General features: G+C 41.4%; 1 protein-coding gene across 2 annotated transcripts in view; it reads left to right on the plus strand.

Annotated features, from left to right (window-relative positions):
- The window catches only part of PPP1R36 (protein phosphatase 1 regulatory subunit 36), a 31,022-nt gene that overhangs the window by 1,147 nt on the left and 11,666 nt on the right, over positions 1-18,209 (plus strand). The window contains exons 3-6 of one of the 2 annotated variants that reach the window (XM_039242118.1): positions 12,197-12,283; positions 13,229-13,326; positions 13,426-13,492; positions 15,870-15,968. In XM_039242118.1, coding sequence (XP_039098049.1) covers positions 12,197-12,283; positions 13,229-13,326; positions 13,426-13,492; positions 15,870-15,968 — 351 coding nt within the window. The remainder of the gene's footprint in view (positions 1-12,196; positions 12,284-13,228; positions 13,327-13,425; positions 13,493-15,869; positions 15,969-18,209) is intronic. The other variant, XM_039242120.1, reaches the window with a different exon arrangement.

The raw sequence follows: 18,209 nt of genomic DNA on the forward strand, positions 1-18,209 counted from the left end.
CCTATGTACCAGACACTGTGCTAATCACTTTGCCAACCCTTTGAAAAAGCTTCATGTTCATCCAGTTTTATAGATGAAGAAACTGAAGTCAAAGGTTAAGCGGTTGGAGTAAAAGTAAGTGATTTGGCCAAATCACACAGCTCACAGGTGACTAAGATGATTGAAATCTAGGTCTGTTTGGCTCAGAGCACATATTCTTAACTGCTTTATGAAATTGCCTCCTTGAGTTATACAAAAAGAGTTTTACATTAATGGGACTGTATTACATTTGCTGTGCAATAGATAGTCACGTCTACAAGGTAAAATTATTAAATTAGAAAAAACTAATGATTTTAAGCCTCGTTGAGAAAATCTGATTCTATTAAGTGCGTAAGTAAACTAACAATACTAGGCACTATCTGCTGTGCTGCGTATCTGTTATGAGGCAGACGTTTGCGTGTTTTCTAATTCTGAAACAGCCATGGAGAGTGGGCATGAGTATCTCCATTTTAGAGATGAAGAAACAAGGCCCAGGGAGACTGAGCAAGAGAGACTTGAACCAAAGTCCTACAGCCAGGAAGTAGCACAACTGACATTTTGAACCAGAGTTTGTCTGATGCCAGAGTCCTTCCCACCATGGACAGTAGTCTCCCTCCTTTAGACTGTAGGCCCCTCAGTGGCAGGAACTGTCTTACTCATCTTTGTGTCCCTTGAAGGAACTGTCTACAGAACTTCACAGAGTGGGCCCTAACCAGATGTTTATTGAATATTTCAGCAAACCAACTAGATTCAAGTAGAGGAAGGCTGGAGGCAGGGGACCAGTTTAAAAGCTAGCTGTGGGAGGTTTACAGATAGCTGTATAGGTACGAAACCGTGAGTCGGCACAAAGTCTGTGTTAGGAAGAAAGAGAGAGAAGGGTACAGGACTAAGAAATATACAAGAGGTGGAAGTGACGGGATTTGGGATAGAATCGATAGGATGTGAAGGGAGAGGGAGAGGAAGTGCTGCGGTTGACTCCCAGTGTCTGTCTTGGTGATTGGGTGGCTGGGATTGCCCTTCCCCTGTATACAGAATAATAGAGAAAACTGGTGATGTGTCTGAGGTGATTATGACATGTTCACACGCGTATGTCTCTTAGGCTGTTGGACAAATGGGGCTAGAGGTCAGGAAAGGCTAAGCAGATGTAATTTATAGTTACATCATAAATAAAATGACCTTTAATATCAATTAATCTAAAAAATTAAAAGTTTATATTTTATAGAATATTTGTTTCGATATTGCTGAGTGGTTTGTCATTTCCACAGTGGTGATTTCTGGTTTTTGTTTGCAGACATGTCACAAAATCCTGTTGTCTAGCTCCTGAAATATCACATTCAGTGTGTGTGAGGTAGACAGTGAGAGAGACAGAAAGAGCTTTGGGATTAGACTGCCAAGATAATAATGGGAGTCAAAATACAAGTTAAATACATGTTACAACACCAGAAAACGTGGTTATAAATTTTAAGTGCCTACATGCCCTTTCCTCAGTCTTCATGTATATTTAAAGGCCATCTCAAGCCTCTTTTTTTTGAAGGTGGGACTTACTGAGATTCTTTGTAAATGAAATTAATTTCCAGTATATTTCAAACTAATTTTCAGTGTGACTGGTTATTCCAGTATGTAAAATCTTTGCAGGTCTGATTTTGCTAGTTTTTTTCTTACAGTGTTATTAAATTTTTTTTAAGTAATGTAAACATTTAAAACTTTTTGTATTGGAAGAGAAGTGCCTGGGTGGCTCAGTTAAGCATCTGACTGTTGATTTTGGCTCAGGCTGTGATCTCGTGGTTTGTGGGTCTGAGCCCCATGTCATGCTCTGTGCTGACAGTGTGGAGCCTGCTTGGGATCCTCTCCCTCTCTTTCTCTACCCCTTCACTGCTTTCTCTCTCTTTTTCTCTCTATGTATACATAAATAGACAGTAAACATTTTTAAAAACTTTTTTTTAATATTTATTTTTGAGAGAGAAAGGGACAGAGCACAAGAGAGAGATGGAGACACATAACCCAGAGCAGGCTCCATCCAGGCTCTGAGCTGTCAGCACAGAGCCCAAAGTGGGGCTCAAACTCATGAGCTGTGAGTTCATGACCTGAGCTGAAGTCCAGTGCTCAATTGACTGAGCCACCCAGATACCCCCAAAAAACTTTGTATATTGGAAGATTTCAAGGATATACAAAAGTGGGAGAATGGTGTAATGAACTCCCAGCATTCCCATGAGGCAGCATCCACAGTCACCAAATTAAGGTCAACTTCATATCATCCACACCCCATCTACTCCATCTCTGGATTGTCTTTAAGCAAATCCCAGACATCATATCATTTCATCTATAAATATCTCAGTATGTATCTCAAAAAATAAGTACTCTCTTAACAAAAAACCTTACTGTTTATGCACTTACAAATATAAATGGTAATCTCTTTATAGCTCATGTACTCAGTTTGTATTCAGGTATCTACTCTTGTCCAGTTTTTTTTTAAGTTTATTTATTTATTTTGAAAGAGAGCACGGGTGAGCAGGGAAGGGGCAGAGAGAGAGAGAGAGAATCCCAAGCAGGCTTCGTGCTGACAAACTCAACTCACAACTCGCAACTCAAACTCGAACTCAAAAACCATGAGATCATGACCTGAACTGAAATCAAGAGTCGAACACTTAACTGACCGAGCTACCCAGGTGCCGCTGTCCAGTGTTTTTTTAAGTTTGTGCCAATCAGGATCCAAATAATTTCCGTACATTGTAATTGGTTTGATATATCTTTTGATCAAGTGTACATGTTTTGATAGGTATTTTTACGTGGCTCCCAGGAACAAAAGACAGGCAGAGAAAAAGGAGCTGGCCAAAGAGGAAGAATAATTAAGGAAGGGTAAGGGAAAAAACCTTGAGACACGTAGGACTTTGAAAGCATGAGAAGTTTTTCTTTTTCTTTTTCTTTTTTTTAATTTTTTTAATGTTTTATTTATTTCTAGGCGAGAGAGAGAGACAGCGTGAGCAGGGAAGGGTCAGAGAGAGAGGGAGACACAGACTCTGAAACAGGCTCCAGGCCCTGAGCTGGCAGTCAGCACAGAGCCCGACGCGGGGCTCAAACCCACGAACTGTGAGATCATGACCTAAGCGAAAGTCTGACGCTTAACCGACTAAGCCACCCAGGCATCCCAGAAGTTTTTCTAAGAAAGGGGATGTTGTGTGGAGTGTCAGCAGTGTCAGATGCTAAAGAGAGCTCAGGTTTAGACAAATACTAAGAACAGGTCTTTGGATTTAACAAGTTAAATTAAAAAACCTAGCAAAAATCGTGTACTTTTATCAGTAAGTTTACCTGTGAAGAAGGAAAATAAGAGATGGTAGCCTCTAGGGGATCCAGTCCTGATGGAAGGGGATTTTTGTTGGTTTTGTTTTAAATGTAGAAAAATCTCAAGTTTGTTTGTTTTGGGAAAAAGAAGAGATGGAACAGAAGAGAAGGAGCAGGGAATATTAAGAGTACAGAAGAGCTCAGAAAAGATAGGAGCACCTTCACACCGAGTATGGTGGAGGAAGAGACACGACGCAGGAGGACTTGGGCAGTTCCAGGGGCTGGGGATGGGGTGGGTATGCTGCCCTTCTTACCGAAAGTAAACTAGACCCTTCTAGGCTTCTGTTGGAAAGAAAATCTTTTGGTAGTAGTGCTATGACCCTAACTCTTTCCCCTGAGATTGCTGCTCTCCGTAGGGCCCATTCGTTAGTGACTGTCATCCCTGCCACCACTGGGCTGGGGCCAGGGCTGCAGAAAACTGCATTCACCCAGGTACACTGACCCAGTACCCAAATGGGGCCATTTCCTGAAGTCCAGAGCGGACAAGGAAGGCTTCCCAGCAGACGTGATATCCAAGTCAAAGCCAAGACCTGAAGGGCAATAGGGGTTAGCAAGGTAAAGGGAGATTTGGTTGGATGAGAGTGTCTTCTAGGCAGAAGGCCCAGCTTGTGCAAAAGCCCTATCCTGAGAGGGCCCAGGGGCGTATTTGAGACTGTACATGGTTCAAGAAGCTGGATATAGAGTTCCAGGCAGGTGTGAGTGGAAGATCATGAAAGGTCTCACATGCTATGCTATGCTGAGGAATTTGAGCTTCATTCAGAAGGCACTGGGGAGCCATGGGAAAGGTTTTTTCCCCCTAAAATTTCTTTTTTTTTTCTTAAATAGTTTATTGTCAAGTTGGTTTCCATATAACACCCAGTGCTCATCCCAACAAGTGCCCTCCTCCATGCCCATCACCCCCTTTCCCTCCCCCTCACCCCCATCAGTCCTCAGTTTGTTCTGGCATTCAAGAGTCTCTCATGAGAGGTTTGCCTCTCTCCCTCTCCCCAACTATTTTTTCCCCTTCTTCTCCCCCATGGTCCTCTGTTAAGTTCCTCCTAATCCACCTATACGTGCAAACATATGGTATCTGTCTCTCTCTGCCTGACTTATTTCACTCAGCATAACATCCTCAAGTTCCATCTGCATTGCTACACATGGCCAGATTTCATTGTTTCTCATTTCATTGTATAGAAGCCACATCTTCGTGATCCATTCGTCAGTTGACGGACACTTAGGCTCTTTCCATGTTTTAGCTATTGTTGAGAGTGCTGCTGTGAACATTGGGGTACATGTGCCCTTATGCATCAGCATAAATTTTCTTTAACATGTATTCATTTTTGAGAGAAAGATAGAGTGCGAGTGGGGGAGGGGCAGAGAGAGAGCGGGAGACAGAATCAGAAGCAGGCTCTAGGCTCTGATTTGTCATCACAGAACCCGACGCAGGATTCAAACCCACTAGCGGTGAGATCATGCCCTGAGCCGAAGTCAGACGCTTAATGGTCTGAGCCACCCAGGTGTCCTGGAAAGGTTTTAAAGAGAGAGATAAAGGGACGCCTGGGTGGCTCAGTCGGTTAAGTGTCTGACTTCGGTTCAGGTCATGATCTCATAGTCCATGAGTTTGAGCCCTGCATCGGGCTCTGTGCTGACAGCTCAGAGACTGGAGCCTGCTTCGGATTCTGTGTCTCCCTCTCTCTTTGCCCCTCCCCCGCTCACTCTCTGTTTCTGTCTCTCAAAATAAAATAAAGGCTAAAAAAAAAAAAAGAAAAACAGATGTAAACTAATTGGAACTACATCTTAGAAGAATGACTCTAGCTACAGGGTGGAAACTAGCTTGGAGAGAAACAAGACTGGAGGCAGGAGATGAGTTAAGCAGTTGCAGAAATTCTGTTGACAGATAATGATGGCTAAAACTAAGAAGGTGGCAATGGGAAGGGAGGGAAGTAGACAAATTTGAGATGTATTTAAGGATTAAGTGATTAGTGGGCTGTGAGGGCTACAGCTGATGGAGAAAGCAAGGATGACACCATTTTGCAACTTGACCACCTGGTGGGTGGTGGATGCCCAAGGGAAGGTGTCCAGTAGGTAGATGTATCATTTTATAAGTCTGAAGAAAGAGCTGAACCTTAAATATATAATTGTAAGTTATCAATGTTAGCGGAATAGATAAAATTACTCAGAGAAGTAAGAAGAGTAACCAGACGGAACCCTGAGAAAGACTCGCATTTAGGGAACATGTCCAGGAAGAGGAGCTTTTAGAAGGAGACAAAGAACAGCCAGCAATGGGGAAGAATATTAAAGTGTTATAAATCCAGATAATTTGCTGTGCAAAGTAACAGCTTGATCTCAGGGGCATTCAGTTTTTATCCCATCAATTTCAGACCCTGGGAATCCTTTCTGGGATTTTAGTCTTCTTTCACATGAAGACTACACCTACTAGCAAACAGGAGTTCGCAGACTTGGAGGTATTCTCCAGTTCAGCAAAGATGATCTCTTTCCTCTTCCCAGGCTTGCAGTTCTTGGCATCTTTCCTGAATGAGTGGGCATTGGAAATCTTTTGTTTTATTTATTTATTTATTTATTTATTTATTTATTTATTTATTTATTTTTAATTTTTTTAATGTTTTATTTATTTCTAGGAGAGAGAGAGAGACAGCGTGAGCAGGGGACGGTCAAAGAGAGAGGGAGTCACAGACTGAAACAGGCTCCAGGCTCTGAGCTGGCAGTCAGCACAGAGCCCGACGCGGGGCTCGAACCCGCGAACCGCGAGATCATGACCTAAGCGAAAGTCGGACGCTTAACCGACTAAGCCACCCAGGCGCCCCTGAAATCTTTTGTTTTAATTAATTAATTAACTTATTTTTAAATTTCATCCAAGTTAGTTACCATATAGTGCAACAGTGATTTCAGGGATAGATTCCAGTGATTCATCCCCTATGTATAACACCCAGTGCTCATCCCAACAAGTGTCTTCCTTAATGCCCCTCACCCATTTAGCCCGTTCCCCTCCCACAACCCCTCTAGTAACCCTCTGTTACTATATCCCTTTCTTTATGTTCATCTGTTTGGTATCTTAAATTCCTCATATGAGTGAAGTCATATGATATTTGTCTTTCTCTGACTGATTTTGCTTAGCCTCTTTAGTTCCATCCATGCAGTTACAGATGGCAAAATTTCATTGCTTTTTGATTGCTGAGTAATACTCCATTGTATGTATATACCACATCTTCTTTATCCATTCATCTGTCAATGGACATTTGGTCTCTTTCCATATTTTGGCTATTGTTGATAGTGCTGCTGTAAGCATTGAGGTACATGTGCCCCTTCAAAACAGCACACCTGTATTCTTTGGATAAATGCCTAGTAGTGCAATTTCTGGGTCATAGGGTAGTTCTATTTTTAATTTTTTGAGGAACCTCCATACTGTTTTCCAGAATGGCTGCACCCGTTTGCATTCTTACCAGCTGTGCAAAAGAGATCCTCTTTCTCTGCATCCTTGCCAACATCTATTGTTGCCTGAGTTGTTAATGTTAGCCATTCTGACAGGTGTGAGGTGGTGTCTCATTGTGGTTTTGATTTGTATTTCTCTGATGATGAGTGATGTTGAGCATCTTTTCATGTGTCTGTTAGCCATCTGGATATCTTCTTTGGAGAAGTGTCTATTCATGTCTTCTGTCCATTTCTTCACTAGATTATGTGATTTTGGGTGTTGAGTTTGATAAGTTCTTTATAGATTTTGGATATTAACCCTTTATCTGATGTCATTTGCAAATATCTTCTCCCATTCTGTCAGTTGCCTTTTAGTTTTGCCAATTGCTTCCTTTGCTGCGCAGAAGCCTTTTATTTTGATGAGGTCCCAAGAGTTCATTTTTGCTTTTGTTTCCCTTGCCTCCAGAGACGTGTTGAATAGGAAATTGCTGTGGCCAAGGTCAAAGAGATTTTTGCCTGCTTTCTCCTCGAGGATTTTGATGGCTTCATGTCTTACCTTTAAGTCTTTCATCCATTTTTAGTTTATTTCTGTGTATGGTGTAAGAAAGTAGTCAAGGTTCATTTTTCTGCATATCACTGTCCAGTTTTCCCAGCACCATTTGCTCAAGAGACTGTCTTTATTCCATTGAATATTCTTTCCTGCTTTGTCAAAGATGAGTCGGCCATACACTCATCCATTTCTGTGGGTCCATTTCTGGGTCCATTTCTGGGTTCTCTATTCTGTTCCATTGACCTGAGTGTTTCTGTGCTAGTACCGTACTGTCTTGAGGATTACAGCTTTGTAATACAGCTTGGAGTCTGGGATTGTGATGCCTGCAGCTTTGGTTTTCTCTTCAGGATTGCTTTAGCTATTCGGGGTCTTTTCTGGTTCAATACAAATTTTAGGATTGTTTGTTCTAACTCTGTAAAGAATGCTAGTGTTATTTTGATAGGTATTGCATTGAATATGTAGATTGCTTTGAGTAGTATCGACATCTTAATATTTGTTCTTCCAGTCCAGGAGCATAGAATATTTTTCCATTTTTTTGTGTTGTCTTTAGTTTCTTTCATTAGCTTTCAATTGTTTTTTTTCCTCCCATAGTTTTCAGTGTATAGATTTTTCACCTCTTTGGTTAGGTTTATTCCTAGGTATTTTATGGTTTTTCGTGCAGTTGTAAATGGGATCGATTCCTTGATTTCTCTTTCTGTTGCTTCATTATTGGTGTATAGGAATGCAGCCAATTTCTGTGCATTGATTTTCTATCCTGAGACTTTGCTGAATTCATGGATCAGTTCTAGCAGTGTTTTGGTGGAATGTCTTGGGTTTTCCATATCGAGAATTGCGTCATCTGTGGAGAGTGAAAGTTTGACTTCCTCCTGTGGCACTGGAAATCTTATCCTTCAGAGAAGACCTGGCTCTCTCTGTCACTGGCAATACCCTGAGAGGGAATAACTGTATCAATAAAATAAGACATCCATAACCTCCACACAAGAAGTAGACACACAGTAATGGGTAGGGAAAGGATGGTCATTATTTCTTTTTCTTTTTTTGAAAGAGAAAACGTGCACGAGCAGGGGCAGGGGTGGTAGAGAGAGAGAGAGAAGGAAATCTTAAGCAGGCTTTACGCTCATTGTGGACCCTGATGCAGGGCTCAATCCCACGACCCTGGAATCATGACTTGAGCTGAAATCAAGAGTGGGATGCTCAACTGACTGAGCCACGCAGGCATCCCAGTCATTATTTCTGAATAGGCAGTTAAGGAGAAGACCTCAGAGAGTGGTTTGCAGGAAGACTTGGGTTCAAATCCTAGCTCTCCCACTTATTAGGTGATTATCATTTGTCAAGTTACTTAGCCTCACTAATTATCAGTTCCCTTGTCTATAAAATGAAATCAGAATGCCTTGTGAGGAGTAAATGAGTGTGTTGCATATCTTCATCATTATGGATGCCCATTTCTTATTTGTTAAAGAGGAAATACCTTTCTTCAATACCTCAAGGTCATTGACTCCCCTGAGGACATACAGCTGAGGAAACTGTACCTCCAGAAGCCCCGAACTTCTCTCATCTTTCATCATGGCCTGAGAGAAGAGTCTTATAACCAACTCACAACCCATTAGGAGCTCCAATTTGTGTGGAAGCCAAGAGTGGTCCAACCTCTGCATTTTAGTGGTGGGTTCTAGGGGAAAGTATGATTTTTTTCCTCACTTATTTGAGGGCAAAGGGAAATGACATGATTATGTTGTAATATTAGGAATGTAACAAAATGTGGTCTGAGAAAGGACCAGATTCTAACTGGGTTGCCGGCAGGAGAGGAAGACTGTGGAGACTGCTGGAGGGCACAGAACTAGCTCTGACTGCTGTTTGGCAGCCAATCAGAGGTACGAGTCAAAGGGCAGCTTTTAGTTATTACTATGACCCTTCCCTAGTGATTTCAGATGCACTGTGAGCATAGGCTGCCTGTAGAGCTACGGCACGGCCCTCAACAGAGAGAAATCCTTCCTGCCAGTCAAGGTAGGGAATGACTTCAGTCAAGTGAAAAACCTCTCAGACAAGTGTGAAGTAGGGAAGGCATGTCCAAAGGTCAGAGAATAAGGACTAGAGGCTTAGCAATACATGTCAGACTCTTGGCTAAGGACAGGCACTTAGTGTCTTATTTTAAGGTGCTCTCATCTCAAATCATCTCAGGCAAATAGGACAGGAAACTTTGATTTGTAGGGATAGGACTGAGAAAAGGGCAGGAGACAGCAATTTTATTGGGTGTATCTGTCTTCTCCTGTCTCCTAGAGAAGAGAAACCCTGGGAGGGCCAATGACTTCCTTAGCCTGGGGTGGGAAGGTTAATGGCCAGTGGATTGTAAGTAGCTAAAACAATATGATGGTCCAAGGAAAAATGTGAAAACAACTTTGTCTCCTTGTTTAGGATGGTTATATGAAAGAAGGAGGTACTAATCTGCACAAGGCATCTTGTGCAGGAGAAATGGCTTCAAAGAGCCATTGGAAAATGGGTATTTGGGGGATTTTATTATTCTGTTAAAGATGATCTAAATGGTCCATCAATATAACATATCAACTAAATAGTGTTTTTTATATGTGTCTCTATCAACTTTTTCTTAGTTATGCAGGTAATAAGTCAATATATTCTTATTTAAAAACTCAAATAATATGAAAGTGTACAGATTGGAAGCTAGATCTCTTCATCACCATTTCACCTCTCTGCCCCTTCTGATCCCCTGTCTCTTTTTAGCAGTAGCCACCATCAGCATTTCACATTCTTCCATTTCTTTTTTTTCCCACCCACCCCCTCAGTATTTCAATATACCTTCCCTGGCAAATACCCAATCCTAGGAGACCAGGGATAAGAGGAGCACCAGAAACAATGAAAACCTTAGAAATCATCCACTGATCAACTTGGTACCAGTTATCTTTTTTTTTTAAAGTTTATTTATTTATTTTGAGAGAGACACGGTGTAAGTGGGGGCGGATTAGAGAGAGAGAGAGAGAGAGAGAATCACAAGCAGACTCCATGCTGCCAGTGTAAAGCCTGACTTGGGGCTTGAACTCATGAACCCACAAGATCATGACCTAAGCCGGGTCAGATCGCTTAACCAAGACTCAGACGCTTAACCAACTGAGCCACCCAGGCACCCCTGCTGCCAATTATCTGTAAAAAAAAAAAAAAAAAAGTTGAAAAGTGCAAAGAATCATTCCCTTGTGGGGTCATGATGTATATGCTTTTAGGAGCTAACCTATTCTACAACCTGAACACTGCTAGGAGGTAGGCAGAAACTCTGGGAAGAAGAATCAATCAAACTGATTAACTTTATTATTCCCATGGGGAGCTATTTCTCTAAAATAATTATTCTGTGAGTAACATCAATCCCAGAAGATTTTCAAATGAAGTTGTTTTAAAACTGTTGTGTCAAAACACAAAACAGCACAAAACAAAACAAAAACACACGGTTGTTAAAAAAAAAAAAAAAAAAAAACCACAAAACTGTTGTGTTGACAAGAAGAGAAAGAGAGTATATATGATTGATATCCATCTTCAGAGAATGAGTAAAGTCTGGGGGAATGTGCTTCTATTACTTTACCAACACTTAGGCCTAGCAGAAACACAAGACACTGTGGGCAGAGATTAGGCTTCTGGGTTGTGTTATCATCATGGCATTGTTTCAGGTGGAAAAATAAAACTCATAATCCACAGTGGGCTTCCAAACCAGTGTATTTGGTAGACCCCACAATTCTCGGAGAAAATGCACTCTGAAAGGCAGGAACCACATCCTGCTGGTCTACAAAATGTTTTTCAGGGGCAGGAGGTGGCATCTGGGTGGCTCAGATGGTTAAGCATCTGACTTCGGCTCAGGTCATGATCTCAGAGTTTGTGAGTTTGAGCCCACATTGGGCCCTGTGCTGACAGCTTAGAACCTGGAGCCTGCTTCAGATTCTGTCTCCCTCTCTCTCTGCCCCTCCCCTCACTCATGGTCTGTCTCTGTGTCTCTCAAAAGTAAGTAAATGTTTAAAAATTTTTTTTAAAGAAATGTTTCTCTGGGTTTTCTATTCAGCACTTGCGGATATCATTCAAAGTCTGTGCATTGACTCTAACAGGTACCATTTTATTTTCAATGTTAGAGCAATGCGTGACACAGAGTGTGGCCTCATGGTATATGTTTGTTGCTCAGTTGTGGCCCCTTGTCACTTAGCCCCATTACTGCTTAGTAAATGTTTGTGCGGCTATAGAATTTAAGACACCCTAAATTAAGTAAAGGGTCCCAACACTTTCCAAGAGATGGTCAAGGCCCTTTCAGCAGCCCACAGCATGGACAACTGAGATGCTCCTTGGAGGCAGGATTGCCTGGTAGGAAATCACATGGCTCTGCAGCTAGAGATCCTGGCCCCCCGTCCTGACTCTGACACCTGCTGAGTGATCTTGGTCAAGTTACTTACCTCTTTCTGAACTTCAGTTTCTCTCATGTGGAAAAATGGCTAGAATAGTAATATTTTCCTGATAGAGTTGCTATGAGGATTGAATGAGATCGTGCCTAGAAGCACTTGGTGCACAAGTGCTCAATAAATAAAAACATCTCTCAAACTTTATCGCGAACTTTCTGTTTTTGTGAAGTTACTACAACATCTTCAGAAGGAAATGTTTTGTGTACGGTGGTATTCTAGAGGCTGCTGGTACGTAGAGGCTGAATATAAAGTCTGAAATGTTAATCCTTTTTTCTACATGGTTGTTCCATATGTAAGTACATGAATTGAGTACCGCTGTGCCTCAGATTCTCCTCACGCTCCACTCATATTCCAGTCCTGAGATTCCATGAGTTACTGTCGTGATAGGATTAGTCTCCCCTGGCGACAAGTTAGGTTCCTAATTTTCTCATTTCTATTACAGTTTTATACCTGCAGTAGAATTCAAGGAAAAAGGAAGGAGAGGCAAAGCAATACACTTTGCTGAAATTGATGGTCCAGCTTCGGACAGGTACCGTCCCTTCCCAGCTGTGTCAGTGCTGCTGATAGAACCTCTCAGCAGAATGTCTCAAGTGTTTACAAACTCTAAGAAAATATCATTCCCATTTTCTGAGGTTGAAATGCAAATACCCATTAGGAAGGAACATGTACCTATTTCATAATTATGGCAGGAGTTATAATAGCACTTGTAAATGTATCCCTGTGATAATTTGGCTCTTAGCAAATTTTCAACATTTTATACTTTAAAAAACATTTTTTTTTAATATTTTTATTTATTTCTAGGAGAGAGAGAGAGACAGCATGAGCAGGGGAGGGTCAGAGAGAGAGGGAGACACAGACTCTGAAACAGGCTCCAGGCTCTGAGCTGGTAGTCAGCACAGAGCCCGACGCAGGGCTCGAACCCACGAACCACGAGATCGTGACCCAAGCGAAAGTCGGACGCTTAACCGACTAAGCCACCCAGGCGCCCCTAAAAAACATTTTTTTTACTTTATTTTGAGAAAGAGTGTGTGTTGGAAGATAAACAGGGGAGAGGCAGAGGGAGAGAGGGAGAGAATCTCAAGCAGGCTCCATGCTCAGTGTGGAGCCTGACATGGGGCTTGATTCCAGGACCCTGGGATCATGGTTTGGGCCGACACCAAGAGTCGGACACTCAACTGACGGAGCCACCCAGGCACCCTTACCCTTTTTTAAAAATCTGGAAATGGTAGCAAGACCATAAATGAATTATCTTAATAGATGATCTAAATGATCTGTTTGGGATGGAATTGACATTCACATTTTATATCAGGTAGTGTGCATTTCTCCTACCCCTAACATGGTAAGTAGGATGTTTAACAAAATGCATTCCAAAATTCTCCTTACTTTATAGTAAAAGCCTCATGCATCTCAGGATCAATTACGTATAATTAAAACATTTCAAGCCACTTCTAGAGACTGTTCTATTCCAAAACAGGTTGACCGATAAAAAGTTTGCTTCAAGAGACGATAAATCACCTAAAGCCTTAGAGAAGCGAGGTCAGCAGGGCAATGTGACACTCCATGATGCTAAATGTGAGTAACGGGTTTGTCATCTTCACATACCGTGTCGGGGGTGAACCTCTGAGGCAGCCCATGGTCCCTCTTTCAATTGTCTATCTTCACTCCTTTCAGTTGTTGCTTTGTTTTTACTACAAGATACTGAGATGCAGCGGATCTGTTCTTTTACAACGTTTATGAGGTATGTAATGCTCGAGACATTTTAGATTTTTTATCCTTAATTTGAAGTAATTCTGCCTGATAAATGATGAACAAATCTGGATTTTGAAAAAAGGGTATGGGACTGGCTCTGCCATCCCCTCAGACTGAGACCAAAGAGAGGAAACCAGAAGTCCCAGCAGCCCAGAATAAAGCCCCAGGGCAAGGAGAATGGGGAGCGTGTTGTCAGGAGTCCCACTGAGACTACATTATGTGCATATAATAGAGGGTGTACTCGTTCACTGAAGACCTGCTTTCTCCATGTTTGGAGCTCCAGCAAGTAGTAGGTGTGTGACTCGGCGAAGCTTCTTGACCTTTCAGAGCCTGTTTCCTCAGATACAAAATCGGAAGTCATCGTGTCTCCCTAAGGCTGTGGGTGGAGGGTGCTTCTCATGGCACCACACTCGTGCATGCTCAGTGAGAAGTACCCAACTCTGATTGGCAGGCCTCTCAGAGCCCCTTGCATTCAGTGAAGGCTGTTTGTGGCAACACCAGAGGCCTTATTCCACAGCAGGCGCACGCTCAGCCTGACCATAGGGCAGGCTGGGAGCACTGAGGAGGCAGTGTCCCAGAAGCAGCCTTCAGTCAGTGTGTGCCAGGAGGGAGTGTCGGTAGAAAAATATCCTAATTTTCATCTGTCAAGATAAGTCTGAGAAATTTTCCCCCACAGGACTGAACTGCATTTGTCCACGGGGATAACCAAGTGTTAACACCCCCGTTATGGGCTTCCTTCCCTTTCCTGTCTTACTTCCCTACCCCACTACTGACGTTTCCTGTGCGCACATCCCAAGTCTTTGTCTCAGTCTGTTTCTGTGAGAACTCAACCTAGGACAGGGACATATTAATGTTGTTTGAAAAAAAATCTGCAATGCCCACGGTCATCCTGTTGTCAAGGTATAGTTGAAGAAAGAATGTCGGTATGAATTTCCGTTTGCTAGAAAGAAAGTAGCAAAAATCTTGTAAAAGTATTTAGAACGAAGACAAAGACCTCTAGTTTTTCCACTTAGGACTGCCTTTGCTGCATCCCAAAGTAGTTTTAAACAAATTAGATAGGATTGTGAATCAGTGCAACCTTTTCCTAGAACAAAACTATGCAACTTTAGTATGCTCTACACTATGCCTTAGCAATTTCAGTCCTAGGAAGTTACTCAGAGACATGGCCATCAGGATAATTACTGCAGCGGTATCGACAATATTTCTAAAAGACCTACATATCCATCAATAGAGGACTAGTTAGGGGTGCCTGAGTGGCTCAGTTGCTTAAGCAGCCGACTTCGGCTCAGGTCATGATCTCACGGTTTGTGGGTTCAAGCCCCGTGTCAGGCTCTGTGCTAACAGCTCAGAGCCTAGAGCTTGCTTCAGATTCTGTGCCTCCCCCTCTCTCTCTGCCCCTCACCTGCTTATACTCTGTCTCTCTCTCTCTCTCAAAACTAAATAAACATTTAAAAAAGTAGAGGACTAGTTAAATAAGTTATGAGTTATAGAATATCTTACCCAGCTGTTTGAAAGAATGAGGAAAATTGATCCATAGTATTAAGGAAAGAGGTCCATGCCAAACATGTAGTTGCAGAGGCAAGTTGCAAAGACTTGTGTGTATAGCATTATTTTCGGTGTTACCAAAGAAGACTTTAAGTCATATACTTATACTATATGTACGTGTGTTGGTGGGAGAGGACCTTCTATGTAATTGTGCTGTCGAAAGTTTAGAAAGGCTTCATGCCACTCTTAGCAGTGGCTGCTACGGGGAAGTAGGATGATAGCATGGGAGGGAGAGGACTTTTTACTTTACACATTTGTGTACCTTTTTTAAAGAGTGGAAAAATATTATTTATAGCATAAAACTTACTAAAAAGGAAAACTAATTAATAAACAAAACTATAATTTAGTGTGTGACCTCCCAAAAAGTTTTGGTTACAAAAATCTGATTTCTTACATCTTCAATAGTATAGTAGAATTTTAAAGTTGTTGTTGTTGGGTTTTTGTTTTTTGTTCTTTTTTGAAAGAGAAGGCACACATGTGCAACCAGGGAGAGGAGAGAGAGGGAGAGAGAGAATACTAAGCAGGCTCCTCACAGTCAGCAAGATGTGGGACCTGATGAGACCATGACCTGATCATGATCACGAACCATGAGATCATGACCTGAGCTGAAATCAAGAGTTGGACGCTTAACCAACTGAGCCACCCAGGCGCCCCAGTAGATAGAATATTAAATAGTAAGTTAGTTGTGTGATAGGCATGATAACATGTACTTCTTCTTATTTTTATGTCATGTGCCCATGTATTTTTATGAGAAGTTTTATGTTTGAAATATGTTAACATTCATTTCTTTCTTTCTTTCTTTTTTTAAACTCTCTCCATAGGAATAAGAATCTGGACCATTTCCTCATGGCATTATTGTACTATTTATCTCATTACTTGGAAAAAATAGCCCTGGAAAAGAAACCCAAAAGCTATATGGTGTAAGTAGGACTTTGCAGTGCACTGTAAAGTTTTATCATTGCCAGTACTAAAACTGACTTTTTTCTTTCAAGATTTTATTTAAATTCAAATTAGTTAACATATAGTGTAGTATTCGTTTCAGGATCAGAATTTAGTGATTTATTACTTACATATAACACCCATTGCTTATCACAAGTGCCCTCCTTAATGCCTGTCACCCATTTGGCCCATCCCCTCACCTACCTCCCCTCCAGCAACCCTCAGTTTGTTCTCTTTAGTTAAGAATCGCATATGGTTTGTCTCCCTCTCTGTTTCTCTCTTATTTTATTTTTCCTTCCCTTCCTCATATGTTCATCTCTTTCATTTCTTAAATTCTACATAGGAATGAAATCTGTTTGTCTTTCTCTGACTGACTTATTTTGCTTAGCATAATACACTCTAGCTCCATCCACATCATTGCAAATGGCAAGATTTCATTCTTTTTGATGGCTGAGTAATAGAGATGATGGAAATTTAAAAATTTTTGGAGTCTACTAAAATATTTACATGGGAGGAATTCATTAGTTTTTTGGGTTTTGTTTGTTTGTTTGTTTTTATTTCTGAGAGGGAGACAGCGTAAGCAGGGGAGGGTTAGAGGGAGAGGGAGACAGAATCTGAAGCAGGCTCCAGGTTCTGAGCTAGCTGTCAGCACAGAGCCCGACATGGGGCTTGAATCCACGAACGGTGAGATGACCTGAGCCAAAGTCAGACACTTAACTGACTGAGCCACCCAGGCGCCCCAGAAATCATTAGTTTTTAAAGCTCACTGAATAATTCAGATAGTCATTCTAACAACAGAATATCCCAGATAATATAGACCAGCACTGCCCAGTAGAAATATAATGAAAGTCACATATGTAATTAAAAGTTTTTCAGTAGCTAGATTTAAGAAATGTAAAAGATAAAGGTGGGGGTGCCTGGCTGGCTCAGTCAGTAGAGCACACAACTCTTGATCTCAGTGTCATGAGTTCGAGTCCCATATTGAACATAGAGATTACTTAAAAATAAAATATCTATAAAAAGATAAGGGGGAAGTTAATTTTAATAATGTATTTTATTTAATGCAATGACTCAGAAATGTCATTGCAACATGTAGTCAATATTAGGAAGTTATTGATGACATACTTTACTTTTTTTTTGTAGTAATTCTTTGAAATCTGATGCTTACAATTTCTTCAATTCGGATTAACCACAGTTAGTGCTTACTGGCAACAGGTGGCCCATGGCAACTGTGTTGGACAGTGCAGATACAGATATTTGGTTTTATGCTTATAAAGTTCTTGCTAGGGCTTTTGGAAGCATCTAATGAAAAAAACTAAGAATAAAGAAAATTAATAGATATGACCAAAATGATATTCCATATTGCAGAAGAAAACAAGATTTCTTAGGCTACATAGGAAGAATTTCACTGCTTTAGGCAGAGGTGGCTCAGAGCCCTATGGGGCAAGAATCCGGGAACTCCAAGTCCAGAGGAGAACAATGCCTCTCAGGCTCGGTGACCTTTTGCAAACCATGGAACTTTCCAAGTGCCCAGGCTGCCCTCCCTAGTACGTGTGGAATCAACTCAATGATTTAGCTGTTAGAAATACTGGTCGAGTCATCAATCTGTTGCTGTGGAATGCTTTTAAAATGCAAAATCCTTGTGTATGACCAGTTTGAAAAACATTTTATGGATAGATAAGTGTATCTCGGCAGCAGTTTTGTAAAGAACCAAATAAATAACTCAAACATTGCTGATCCAGTAAAGCCATCAGAATATACCACATCCATGTTATTTCAAAGTTGCATTTCACAGCAGAGCGGCCAGAGATCATGCAGGGTTTCTACAGTGATAAGGAAAAGGGCTCAGCTAGCTGTAGACTCAGAAGGTTTGGGGGACTTGTCGTCCCCCCAGAAGAACTTATCAGACTTTGGTAGCACATTCGCTTATACTGTATGTGATGTTTTCTAATTCTGAGAGTTACTGCTACTCTAGCAGACATTTCTTTCATTTCTTAATTTATAGAAATGGGTAACAGAGAAAAAAGGTTTCTTGGTTGTTTTTAAAATACACTAAAAGTTATTAGAGCACAGTGGAATAAGGTAGACTTTTTTAGAAGGAATCAGTTACAGATGACAGAAAAATCCAAATCTTAAAATGATTGATTCTGTGGGGTGCCTGAGTGGCCCAGTCAGTTAAGCGTCCGACTTCGGCTCCGGTGATGATCTCCGGGTCATGGTAG

The sequence above is a fragment of the Hyaena hyaena genome, unplaced genomic scaffold (genome assembly GCF_003009895.1).
Source record: "Hyaena hyaena isolate Hyena2069 unplaced genomic scaffold, ASM300989v1 scaffold_208, whole genome shotgun sequence".
Lineage (NCBI taxonomy): Eukaryota > Metazoa > Chordata > Mammalia > Carnivora > Hyaenidae > Hyaena > Hyaena hyaena.